The sequence below is a fragment of the Bubalus bubalis genome, chromosome 3 (assembly GCF_019923935.1).
Source record: "Bubalus bubalis isolate 160015118507 breed Murrah chromosome 3, NDDB_SH_1, whole genome shotgun sequence".
NCBI lineage: Eukaryota > Metazoa > Chordata > Mammalia > Artiodactyla > Bovidae > Bubalus > Bubalus bubalis.
In genome coordinates, this window is record NC_059159.1 from 28,978,167 (window position 1) to 28,990,990 (window position 12,824).

The window sequence follows — 12,824 nt, forward strand, 5'->3', positions numbered from 1 at the left end:
CACACAGTAACGTTTGTTACTTCTTTCTCTAGGTCATGGCTTCCGGCTTCTCAGACCTGAGGCTCCAATAGAGGAAATGACCGTCAGGGACCCTGCTCCAGACCTGTTACGGAGACTGAACCTCTGTGGAGCACGAACCTGCCGGAGACGGGGAAGCTTCTCTCCCTGAAAGGATCTGCACTTGTCACAGAACGTAAAGATGACGACCTCGTCCATCAGACGGCAGATGAAAAACATTGTCAACAACTACTCGGAAGCTGAGATAAAAGTGCGGGAAGCCACCTCCAATGACCCATGGGGCCCGTCCAGCTCCCTGATGACAGAGATTGCAGACCTGACCTACAACGTGGTGGCCTTCTCGGAGATCATGAGCATGGTGTGGAAGCGGCTCAACGACCACGGCAAGAACTGGCGGCACGTGTACAAGGCGCTGACGCTGCTTGACTACCTCATCAAGACGGGCTCCGAGCGCGTGGCCCAGCAGTGCCGCGAGAACATCTTTGCCATCCAGACCCTGAAGGACTTCCAGTACGTTGACCGTGACGGCAAGGACCAGGGGGTCAACGTGCGTGAGAAGGCCAAGCAGCTGGTGGCCCTGCTGAAGGACGAGGAGCGGCTTAAGGCCGAGCGGGCCCAGGCTCTCAAGACCAAGGAGCGCATGGCCCAGGTGGCCACTGGCATGGGCAGCAACCAGATCACCTTTGGCCGGGGCTCCAGCCAGCCCAACCTGTCCACCAGCTACTCGGAGCAGGAGTACGGCAAGGCTGGGGGGTCGCCGGCTTCCTACCATGGCTGTGAGTAGTAACCCCCGTGCTGGGCACCGGGCTCAGCCAGAGCTCATGGCCCCTACCTTTCTGCTGCTGGCACCTGGCAGCAGCCCCTCAGTCCGCCTGGAGTTACTGTTACAGAGGGGCTTCCGGCCTGGGGTCCCAAGACCCTCTGCTGCTCTGGGGTTTGACTCTGTGCATGTGGGCAGGGCTGGCCCTGGGGGCAAGGCAGGCGCAGAGGTTGGATTACCTGCTTCCTCCTCAGGGCAGGGCTGAAGCGAAGGGCCTGGCTGCCCACAGCAGCAGGGGATTGGCTGTCCTGGAGAATCTACTCTCTTTTATCTCATATTCAGTCTCTTTCTGAAACTGGGCTTCGGGTCTCCTGACTAGCTCAGCGTCTGTTCTGCTTGAGCGTCACTGGGTGAGGCAGTGCATGTTCGCCTCTCTTGCAGAGGGAGAGACCAGGCTTCCTTCCCGCTTCTGGGTGGGAGTCCTTGGTGATTCGGTCACACGGCTGGGTCCGTGCTTTCTGGGCTGCTCTGTTTTCTCGCTTTGCATGTTGAAGATGTTAGGTCTTTGCCTAGCGTTCAGGAGAGATGTCAGAGAGCAGAAGTGGCATTCAGGGCCTGACGGAGGCTGGCCAGGGAGCCATGTTGGCATCCTAGCTGTTCATGGACGTGGGCCCTGAAATGGTGCCCCTCTGCCTTCTCAGTGAGGTGGCAAGCAGGCAGCCCTGGTAGCCTGCAGGGTGAGGGACACAGAAATTGTGCCTCTGGCTGTGAAAACAGAAATCCAGGTACCCCTACCCTTTGCTTTTGGAATAAGTAACACTGTTAGCATAAAAAAAATTTTAAGGCAGTTGTTTGCAGTTTGACCCCCTGTTGACCTTGCTTATTGGCAGGTTTCGGTTTGTCGTCGCCCTGCCACTTGGAGCATCTGTGTTGAGCAGGTGTGCACAGTGGGGTTGGACTCCCACCTCTGGGATTCTCAGCGATTGTCAAGCTCAGAGGCCAGCATTCCTTGTCCCACTTGTAGTTCCTGTCGTTTCCCCACCTAGTTTGGATGACTCTGCTCAGGCAAATGCTGGGACCTTGGTGAAGCTGCTTAAAAGAATTGGAGCATGCAATCTGGGGCTCCAGGGGCTCCCCTACGCTAGGTTGATAGAAAAGGAAGGTTGACCTTAAGAAGTGAAGTCGTATGTGTCCCTCAGGGAGCCCCTCTCCGCCAAGAAAGGCCGCTGCAGGTAGGCTGGGCTCCGGGCTGGCCTCTTCTTTGGAAGTGGTCACGTAAGGGCCCTGGGGGCTGCTTTTCTCCTGCCTGCCTTTTGAGGTCATTGCCCCTGAGTCCCGAGGACTGAGTGTAGGAGCTGAAGCTACGTCCCATACATCGAATGAAGACTGTTCCGGGGCTGGGAGGAGGTGGTGGGGCCTCGTGTCTGGTCCCGTGGCCTCAGCCTTCGCCTCCCTGCCCAGCGGCCCTGAGTTGGCCCACCTCTGAGAGCCCGAGCTTGAGCTGCATGTTCAGAGTCTGTTTGCGGGGTCCGGCCTTGCCTGTCCCTCTAACGGCCTGTCTCTGTATGTGTGTGTGTGTGTGTGTGTGTGTGTGTGTGTGTGTGTGTCCCTGCCCCACAGCACCCGAGGCCTCGCTGTGTCCCCAGCACCGCACTGGGCCCCTGCGGGGTCAGAGCGAGGAGCCACCGCCGAGCCAGCGCCCGCCCTTCCTGCTGCGCCCGGGGCCACCCTCCTGCCCAGCCAGTGACCCGGCCCAGCCCTGCCTCTCTTGGGACCGTGCAGCCCAAGGTGGGAAACGCGGGCAGCCTGCTGGATGTGCTTCTGGTCGCCCAGTAGAGCCAGCTTTCTCCCTGCCTCCCGGGCCTCAGGGCGGCTCCCTCTGCAGCCCAGCGCTGGTCCTCCCCTCTCCCGGGAGCCCTGGCTACCCTGTGCCCCTCTTCATACCCCTCACCCAGAGGCCTCAGGGGAGCCGCTGTTTGCTTTGCATGAGGCCTGGGTAGCTATCAGGCTCTCCCAGTCCCGCACCCTGTGGGATTGGAGGTGTGCTGGCGGCAGCCCCGAACGCGGGGAGGACCAGGCCCCTGGGCTGGGCCTGTGGTTTGGTCCTTGTCCCACCAGCACACCCAGCCGGGAGCCATCCTCCATGTTGCAGTGATGTGGGCGGGTGAGCAGAGGACCAAATGGGGTGGATCTTGCTTCTCAGTTCCCCGCCATCCTTCCTGAAATCCACGGGACCCGGGACCTTGGCAAGCAGAGAGTTGGCTGCCCAGTCAGTTGTAGGTTGCAGTGTTTGGAGGTCTCTGACTCAATGGGGATGGAAGTGAGGCTTGCTTTGGTGGTGATTGCTAGCTCTCCTGTACAATCTTCAGCTGGTGCGGGCTACGCTGAAAACAGATTTCGCCGCAGCCTACGAAGAAGTGCACTCAGTCCACTGCCTTGGCACCTGGGCCCACCACAGAGAACGCCTCTCCTCTCTGCCTGGGTGGCTCTGACCGGGGCGGCTGGCGGCCGCCGTCCCCCTCACCTGGGCTTTGTGCACCTTGTGGCCACCCTGCCAGTGCTCGTGGGATCACTGTTGAGCTCCGGGCCCATTTTCCCCTCACCCTCTGTCCTGAGGGAGTACTGGCTTTGGTGCAGGGAGGCAGTCATAGTGTTTCAGAGCGACACTCCCGCTGGTCCCCAGGGCCCCTGAGCCTGCCTGTCGAGTACCCGGGGCCCCCAGCTCTCCTGGGACGCTTGCATTCAAAGCCCCCGAGCCAAGGCCCACAGGTCCCCCCTCAACTCGGTGCCTCCACACACCGCCAACAAGTTGGTCGACCCACAGCCCACACTGCCTCAGATCTGGGGTTAGAGGTAGAAATTAAGGGTAAAATGAGTGAGTGAGTTTGTTTTCCCAGAGTTTCTCAAATGCTGGATGAGGTTTGGGCAAACCAGTGATACGTGGTGTCACCGTTCTGGGTGCCTTCCTCTCTGTGTCTCAACCCTCACCGTCACAGGTGATCCTTTCTGAGCGCCCGCCTGATGCCCAGTGTGAGGTGAGGGCTTCCCCTGGGCCCTGGGGATCTGCCTTGAACACGCTGGCTTGGAATGCAGCACGGAGGGATCATCCTGACCGGCCTTGTGAGACACAGCGGAGATCTAGACTGGGCCGTCAGCTTGGCTCGTGTGGTGTGCTGTCTCCATCGGTGGTTGTATCAGGCTGGGGAACTAGCCCTCTTTTCCTTTTCTTGACACTTAGCCTTTGGAACTACATTTTGTGGGCTTTTCCAGAAATGTGGAAATGTGCCATATCTTGAGGCTTTGAGTCTAGAACATCTGATTCTTAGAGGTTAGATTTTGTTGGTAGTGAAGGCTGTTTCCAACTTTGTAGCTGCCCTTTCTCTGCTCCCTGAGCCGCTGGCTGCCCAGAGCCCAGGCACATGTCTGACAGGCTGGAGTCTCGGGGTGGGCGCGGGCATCGTGGTCTTGGTGCTGAATTTTCTCGGAGGCTGTGGCCTGTCCAGTTCAGGTTCTTCCTCCCGTCCCTCTGGCTGATGACCGGCAGCCGTGCCCTTTCAGAAAGTCAGAGTCAGCAGGCGGTGCGCCCATGGGCCTCCTCCTGCAGCCTGCTGGCAACTCAGTGACCAGCCCGTCAGGCCAGTGCCCCTGTGGCCCGCTTCTCCACGTCTAGGTGGTGAGCTCAGCATGGGTGGCACAAAAGAAACTCTGCTGGTTTTCTCATTGTAAGGTAATGCCTGTGTACTCCTGATCATGTAGAAAGTGCAAAAGGAAGACGGACATACTCCATGATCTCCTTAGACTGCTGTTGTTCCTGTGTGGGTGTGTCCTTCTGAATGCTTTCTCTAAGCATGTGCTTTTCTAGGCCTGCAGGTTTGTTTGGATCCCTGCCCTTTCTATCACGACGTCATCCCAGCTCCCAGGCCTCTGGGCACAGGCAGTGGTGGGGCCTCGTCATGGCCATCTGTCTGGGGAGAGCCAGAGAGTTCTTCCTCTGAGGAGGAAGCGAGGACCAGATCAATACCCATATCCCCCACAGCCAGCTGTATGGGCAGACCTGGATCTGGGTCTGAAGTGTGTTTTGTGGGAGCAGAAGGAATCTAATGTTTTATATTGTATACATGGTACAACAGTGTTACACATGTGTTGTTTGTAACAAAGCACACATCTCAGAAGGTTACAGCATTCATTTGCCCAGGGCTGGTGCTGGGCAGTGAGGGCTCGTGGTTCACAGATGAGGCCTGGCCCTCTGTGGGCCTCCAGTTTGGGAGAGGGTGGGCACCTTGACCGTGTGCCACATGGAGTGCCCGGAGGGGGCCGGGCAGGCGAGTCAGAGGCTGTTCTCACCCTCTTTGCAGTGGGCCGGATGCAGTGGCTCAGAGGACCCCTCAGCTGACTCAGATAACTTGCTGTGCATTTTCCACGTTGCTGCACAGTTACACTTAACTGCACAGGTTAGAGCTCGGGTGGGTGAGAGGTCCGTACAGCAGGTGGGGATGGTGCTCTCTCCCGGTTTTGCCTGTCCCCTGTGCTGTCACAGGCTCTCACACAGCGCCCTGCCTGAGGGACACGCTCTGAGAAGGGACCGCGTGGATCACAGTCTCCACCCTGTCTGAATTGTGTCCAGGTTCTCACAGTGTGGTAACAACGTGGTGAATACCTTTGGGCAGAAAGCTGCTTTTCTGAGGGGTCTTGATGTAGAATTGTCTTGTCTTCAAAGTAGAATTCCAGGAAGTGAGGTTAGTGGACAAGTGTGTTAGCATCATTCTATGTCTTGAACTTGGCAGATGTTTTCCCAGCAGACCCAGCCCAGGTGCAGCGCCCCCAGCTGGGGTGCAAGAGGGGTGACCATGCTTGGTGGATAGCCCTGAGCCCAAAATGGGTACTGAGATTTTTCTGAAAGATAATTTCTAGTTTCAGTTAAGTTCAGTCGCTCAGTCGTGCCTGACTCTTTGTGACCCCATGGACTGCAGCATGCCAGGCCTCCCTGTCCATCACCAACTCCCGGAGCTTTCTCAAACTCATGTCGGTTGAGTCAGTGATGCCATCCAACCATCTCATCCTCTGTCGTCCCCTTCCCCTCCCACCTTCGATCTTTCCCAGCATCTGGGTCTTTGCAGAAGAGTCAGTTCTTTGCAACAGGTGGCCAAAGGATTGGAGTTTCAGCTTCAGCATCAGTCCTTCCAGGAATATTCAGGACTGATTTCCTCTAGGATGGGCTGGTTGGATCTCCTTGCCGTCCAAGGGACTCTCAAGAGTCTTCTCCAACACCACAGTTCAAAGGCATAAATTCTTCGGTGCTCAGCTTTCTTTATAGTCCAACTCTCAGTCCATACATGACTACTGGAAAAACCATAGCCTTGACTAGATGGACATTTGTTGGCAAAGTAATGTCTCTGCTTTTGAATATGCTGTCTAGGTTGGTCATAACTTTTCTTCCAAGGAGCAAGCATCTTTTAATTTCATGGCTGCAGTCACCATCTGCGGTGATTTTGGAGCCCCCAAAAATAAGGTCTGTCATTGTTTCCACTGTTTCTCCATCTGTTTGCCATGAAGTGATGGGACTGGATGCCATAATCTTAGTTTTCTGAATGTTGAGTTTTAAGCCAACTTTTTCATTCTCCTCTTTCACTTTCATCAAGAGGCTCTTTAGTTCTGCTTTGCTTTCTGCCATAAGAGTGGTGTCATCTGCATATCTGAGGTTATTGATATTTCTCCGGGCAATCTTGATTCTAGCTTGTGCTTCATCCAGTCCAGCATTTCTCATGATGTACTCTGCATATAAGTTAAATAAACAGGGTGACAATATATACCCTTGATGTACTCCTTTCCCGATTTGGAACCAGTCTGTTGTTCCATGTCCAGTTCTAACCGTTGCTTCTTAACCTACATACGGATTTCTCAGGAGGCAGGTCAGGTGGTCTGGTATTCCCATCTTTTGAAGAATTTTCCACAGTTGCTGTGATCCACACAGTCAAAGGCTTTGGCATAGTCAATAAAGCAGAAGTAGATGTGTTTCTGGAACTCTCTTGCTTTTTTGATGATCCAACAGATGTGGGCAATTTGATGTCTGGCTCCTCTGCCTTTTCTAAATCCAGCTTGAATGTCTGGAAGCACTGTTTGCATATTGTTGAAGCCTGTCTTGGAGAATTTTGAGCATTACTTTGCTAGTTTAGTAGATGAAAATTTCCATCAGGATATTCATTTTAAAAGTGAGTTTCCTGTTTGTAAGTGTTGCTCTATAAGAAAGTGCTATAGGCATGCAATCTCAGTTTACGACTGAATTAAGAAAGAGAGCCTTCTGTCTCTGTTAAAGTTCTGGTGACCACAGCACCCCCCCAACCCCAGTTCCTCCCGAGTGCCTGCCTGGGGAGCTGTGGGTGTGGCCCTAGCCCTGGTGCTCCCCCACCCCCTCCAGAGTGTGACTTCCCAAAGCACCAGGAACCATGGAACCCCTGGGAAAGAGCAAGGAGAAAAAATGGCTTCCCATTCTGGACATGCTCCTAGCTCCCACCTTGCAAGTTGATGGCCTTGTAACGGACAGGATTTACTCTGCAGCCCAAGGAGAGCAGCACAGATAGGACGGGCTCTGAGTCCTGCCAGCCAGCCCTAGGGCAGCCTTTGTCTCTGCCCGGCCGCCCATCCCCACAATCGTCCGTGCTGCCTCCTTTCTTCTGGGCTTCGGCTTTCATGCACCTCAGGGTGGTTGGGACCAGTGTGTGAGGTGTGCCCTTGGGAGTCACAGCTTCTGCTCACTGGAAACTAGACTAGAAAATGAACACACAGGTGCATGGAAAGAGGCAGATTGCGGAGATGGCCCAGCTGCAGGCAGGTCTGGAGCGCAGGTGAGGCCTCCGGTCTGCGGGCTCTAGGTGCCCGGTGCAGGGGTGTCTGCACTGAGCCAGGTTTGAGAAGAACCCCTGCCCGTGGAGCACCCCAGTGGGGAGGACGTGCCAGGGGGGTGGCTCCAGAGCCGACCCTGGAGGGGAAGCCGAGGTGCTGTTGCCCGCCCGAGAGCCAGAAGGAGCTGGGGGATTCTAGGGCCTGTGCGGGGGTGACAGAGCAGGGGCCAGGGGTGGGTGGTGAGCAGTAGAGAGTCGAGGGGCAGCTCCTCCCCGTGGCGAGAGTGTGCGGGAGGTGGGGCCCCGATGTGTGTGCTGGGAGGGCCCGGGGCCTGGGGCTGCAGCAGCACTGACAGGGTCTCGTCCCCTGTGGAGGCCGGAAGCCCTGGATCAGGGCGTGCGCAGGCCTGTGCCTCTGGGGCCCGCACGCGCAGGGAGCGTCCTGCCTTATGCTCCCCCTGCTTCTGCTGCTGGAGGCCTCCTTGATGTCCCCGGGCCATGGCTGCTGCCCTCCCCTCATGTCTTCGCCCCCATCTCTTCCCTACCTGTAAGGACACAGGTCACGTTGGATGTGGGGCCCACCTACTTCATTATGACCTCAGCTAAACCATTCACTAAGGACTCTGCCACAGCCATTTCCAAATCTGCCTGTGTTCTGAGGCGCTGGGGGTCAGGACCTCACACCTTTGGGCCCGCTCTGCCTTGGCCCCTCGGCAGGGCAAGGCTCTTGACCCTGGTGAAGCCCCACCTGCTCTCTGCTTGGCAACCTTGCTGCCTGCCCCCAGGCCATGCTCCAGTGTCCCCACCCCCTCCCCTGTGTGCGTGCGTCTTGTCCCTCCTTACTGGACACAGGCCCTGGGAGAGCATGGGCTGCCCTCTGGCCTGGAGAAGCGCCAGGCATGGTGTGTGCAAATGTTAGGACCGAGGGCTCCGAGCAGCTCAGGGCATGGGGACAGCATGGCATTGGCTCTTGAGTTCTGCTGGCTCTGAGTGGCCTTGTGACCTCCCTGGGCCCCGGTTCCCTCCTCTGTGGGAAGCAGTGATGGTGAAGAGCAAGGCCTTAGGTCGGCCTTTGTCCCTTGTGGCTGTGGGACCCTGGCGAGCCACCTCATCTCTGGGCCTCAGCCCCGGCTTTGGGGGTGGGTTGGAAGGCAGGGCCCCATCTGGGCTGAGGGCTGGGCAAGACGCCAGGTGTGGTACCACTGTCACACGCCAGGCACTGGGCCAGGTGCCCCCCGTAGGAACTCGTCTGGTCCTCACAGCAGCCCAAGCCGCAGGAACCCTGTTTCCCATCCTGTGGGTGAGGAAGCCAAAGTGAGGGGTTGAGCAGCGGCAAGCCCAGGTCTGGGCTCAGGCTTCCAGACGCACCCTCCACCAGGGCTGCCTCTTTGAGGCTGAGACCGTCAGCCTGGGTGGGGATGCGGTGAGGTGGAGCCCACACATGGCAGGAATTGAGGGGGCCTGTGGGCGAGAGTCAGGAAAGCACGCCAATGAGCAGGGCGTGCGAGTATGTCTTCTGGGTGGAATCATGAGAAAATGTCAACAGCTGTTTCCTCTGGGAAGAGGGGTAGAGGCAGGAAGAGTGGGGCGGCCCTCACTTCCTCTTATGCTGAAGTATTTAACACAGGCTCTGGCATCTCCCCTCCCCCATAGCCTGACAGTGGATGGAGTGGACAGCAGCCATTGGGCCGCCTCGTCCCTGCCCGCGTGCCCATCTGCCCACTGTTCTGACTGTGACGTGCAGCCAACTGTTTGTACGGAGACTGCCCGGGATCTTGTCCCTTCAGTCTGACTGTGCTCATGACCCTCCTGTGCTGGGATGCTGGGCTGGCTGTCCTGCAAAGCGGCCCTTGGTCTGGGTTTGTCTGCCTCAGTCCTTTTCCTGTGCTTCTGTGAGCTGGAATCAGATGTAGAGTCTGCGATGGGATCTGGACAGGGTTTTGCCAGGACTGTGGAGTGGTGGGCAAAGGGCAGAGCATGGTCATGGTCCAGCCCCCCTTGTCCTGAAGGTCCCCCGGCTGTGGTGGTACTTCCGTCTCCTCACATCTTGCACCTTTTTGGCTTTTCCACAACATTGTTGTTCAGTTGCTCTGTCGTGTCTGACTCTGCAACCCCATGGACTGCAGCACAGCAGCCTTCCCGGGCCTCCACCATTTCCCAGAGTTTGCTCAAACTCAAGTCCGTTGAGTCAGTGGACATGTTATTTCCACAACATATTTATGTATTTTCTCTCTTTCAATGTTACCTGGGGTAATCTGAGCTTATTTTCTCATAATTCATCTCACTTGACTAAAAACAGTCTTTCCTGCTGTCGCCTGTGAGCTGGGAGAGGGCAGGCCTGGAAGGTCTCCCAGGGGACAGGGTCAGAAGCCTCTGCTCTCCGTGGGAGTGTCCTTGGTGGCCGAGGTCATTGCTGACTCAGGAAACAGCCTGTGGAGCACAGGAAGATGTCGGCATGCTGAGGAAGGCCCAGTAAGCACTTCATTGCAGTTCAGTGATGAGGAAGGAACTTAGCTGAACGGGGACCTGGTCACCAGGGGCAGAAAGTGGCCCTGGGCTCAGCGCCAGCTCCACAGCCCCTCCCTCGGTGGCCATCAGAAAAGGGAGGGGGAGGCCACGGCCTCCAGAACCACAGTCCTCAGCCCACGTGGGCCTTGGGCCACCACGGTGTCCATCTGGTTTCTGCCCCGTAAGACGGGGTGTCTTGTGACTGTGGGTGGAGTGGAGAGCAGTGACCTGGGCAGGGCCAACCCCCAGGGTGGGGGCAGCTTGTTTCAGGCCTTCCCGCCCCTCCCGCCCCTCCCATCGCTCACCTCACAGACTTGGAAGCAGAAGCCTGGAGGGGTGGCATCCGGGTGCAGCTCCCTGCTGCAGTGGGTAGGGACAGGCCAGGTGCCTGGTGTCCCTGTCTGCTGGCAGGCATGGGGTAGTGGCAGTGCTCAGACCCAGGTGGGGTCTCCTTGGAGCCGCATGGCCAGGCCCTTGCCTTCTTGCCAGCCCATGTGCCTGGCTTTCCGTGAAGTCCCTGTGCAGAGTCGCCTGTGGGAGGGGGCCTGCAGTCTGCGCCCTTCAACCAGCGGCTGTGACTGCAGACGCTGCTGAAGAGCGCTCTAGGAAAACTGCAGAACGTTGCCAATGAGAAGAGGCAGTTTCCTGTTTTTCTGTTACCTTGAGTGCTTTACTTTATTTTTTCGCAATTCCCCAACCGTGCACACCTGAAGTGCCTTGTAGGGGGCATTCGGGGCCTGGAGCAGGCGAGCAGGGTCAAGGAGGGTGGCCCTGCAGGAGGTACCAGGTTGGGGGGTGGGTTTCTGGTTCTCCTCCTAGCCTGAAGTTTGAGAAAATGTGATCCTGTGTGGGCTCCCTGTCCAGCCTCCCCCTGTGCTTCCTCAGCCAGGGTGGTGGACCAGGCAGGACAAAAGGGAGCCTGCCACAGGGGTGCCAGCTTTGCGCTCCTCCCCACGGGTCAGGCTCAACTGCAGGGGAAGGGCAGGGGCATGCTCGTGCTCCCAGGGTGATGAGCCTGTGTGAACAGGGCCTGCCTTCCCGGGAGAGCATGGCTGGGGCAGAAAGCAGCAGAGACCCGAGGGGACTTGCTTCTCCTACTGCCCCGTGAGTGTTGGACCCTCAGAGTGGGGCCCGGCCGAGCTCTGGTGGCCGGAGGGCCCTTTCAGGCTCTGTGCTCACTGTCCTGTTCTCTGGCACAAGAGGCCCTTTGTGGGGCCGAGATGCTGTCACTAAGGCAGGAGCATCTCCACCGGACGCCGCCCTCGCAGCTGAGACCCGTGTGCACTCAGCTGACGCTCCGGGCTGGTGGCTGTGAATTCTGCCATCTGCGCGACCTAGAGCCGTGCATCCGCTTATAAAAACCACAGCATTTAGGGGAATACCCTTTGTCTGATTTCCACATTGATGTGGTGAGCTATTTCCGTGTGTGCCGGCCACACATTATTCCAGCAGCGTCAGCTGAGGGGACACAGACGTGCACATTTGCATTTGAAGCTGGGCCGGCCGCGCAGCTGTGCAGAGAGGCACCAAGGACAGGGCGCCTCACTTCTCCGGCCAGCCCTGCAGAGCCCCGGCCCATTCATCCTGTCCCGGGCAAGTCAGGCTCTGTGGCTGCACAGCCAAGTTCAGCTTTCCCTGCCAACATGGGGCCCTCTGTTCAGAGCCCTTTGCGGGTATAGGGTGGAGCCTGGGGGCCTGGTTTCCCCTTTGGGAGTAAGTGGAGGATGGTAGATATCCAGGGTTTGTTATAAACTGAGAGTTTCGTGAGGCAGCCTCAGAGAATGTTCATCAGGAGCCGGCGGGGAGCGGGCGACCCACGGGGCCGTGACCTGGATGAGATAGCCACTCTGGTCCTGGGAGAGCCTCCTCCTGCCCCCACAACTGACCCCAGCCGTCCCGCTTCCCTTGTTCTCGCCAGTCTGGGTGGTGGCTTTGCTTCTAGAGCACAGGGACGCCAGAATCTGCCATCTGTGATGGGCAGAGGTGAATTTTGGGGACCAGACATGCTTTTGTTTGGGGATGTTGTTAAGAAATAGAATTGTTAAGATAGATTTGAGGACATTTTGTTACCATCCAGCTTTATTTCTAAAGGAATGCTTTGGAAAATTGGGGTGATGGACTGGGATTGGACTTGATTTTATTTAGAAAAGCATCTTTGTGCTTTTTCCTAACTGCAGTGTTTTTTACTCTTTGACCTCTTCATTAGCTTAGAGTACACATGAGGCAGTTGGCCTTTTTTTTTTTTTTTAAACCATTTCTCTTGGTTGACTGTGAATCATAGTGAACACACTGTGCTCCAGGCCTGGTTGCTCCAGATGCAGTCTCCTTGCTGTGTTTACGTGTCTTTCCCCTTTACAGGCTGCCCCAAACTGCCCCACAGCCTTGCCTGTTGCACTGCTCAGGGACCCCAGTTCAGTCTTGCCTCTCCCACCTTACTCACTGCAGCCAGAGCACAGCCATCTAGAAACTTCAGTATCCGAGCTCTTCCCCACCAGTTAATTTCTCCCAAAGAAGCAGATCCTGAGAGGCAGGCTTAAGTGGGAGATTTAGGCTGAAGCAGCGTTTGGAGTCAGGAGGTCTTGAGAGGACCTGTGAGTCCACACAGGCTTTGGGCTTCTTTGAATGATGACCCAGCTTTTCCAGAACTGTGCCCCCCCAATCTTGTAAAAACTCAGCTCCCCTTCTTGATGCCGTGCAGC

At 56.9% G+C, this 12,824-nt stretch overlaps 1 protein-coding gene across 9 annotated transcripts in view; it reads left to right on the forward strand.

The window, feature by feature from the left end:
* The window catches only part of EPN2 (epsin 2), a 52,628-nt gene that overhangs the window by 27,038 nt on the left and 12,766 nt on the right, over positions 1 to 12,824 (forward strand). For 7 of the 9 annotated variants that reach the window (XM_025280468.3, XM_006048828.4, XM_025280467.3 and 4 more), the window contains exons 2-3: positions 33 to 794; positions 2,399 to 2,566. In XM_025280468.3, coding sequence (XP_025136253.2) covers positions 200 to 794; positions 2,399 to 2,566 — 763 coding nt within the window. In that variant the 5' untranslated portion in view covers positions 33 to 199. The remainder of the gene's footprint in view (positions 1 to 32; positions 795 to 2,398; positions 2,567 to 12,824) is intronic. The other 2 variants (XM_006048834.4, XM_025280469.3) reach the window with 1 other exon arrangement.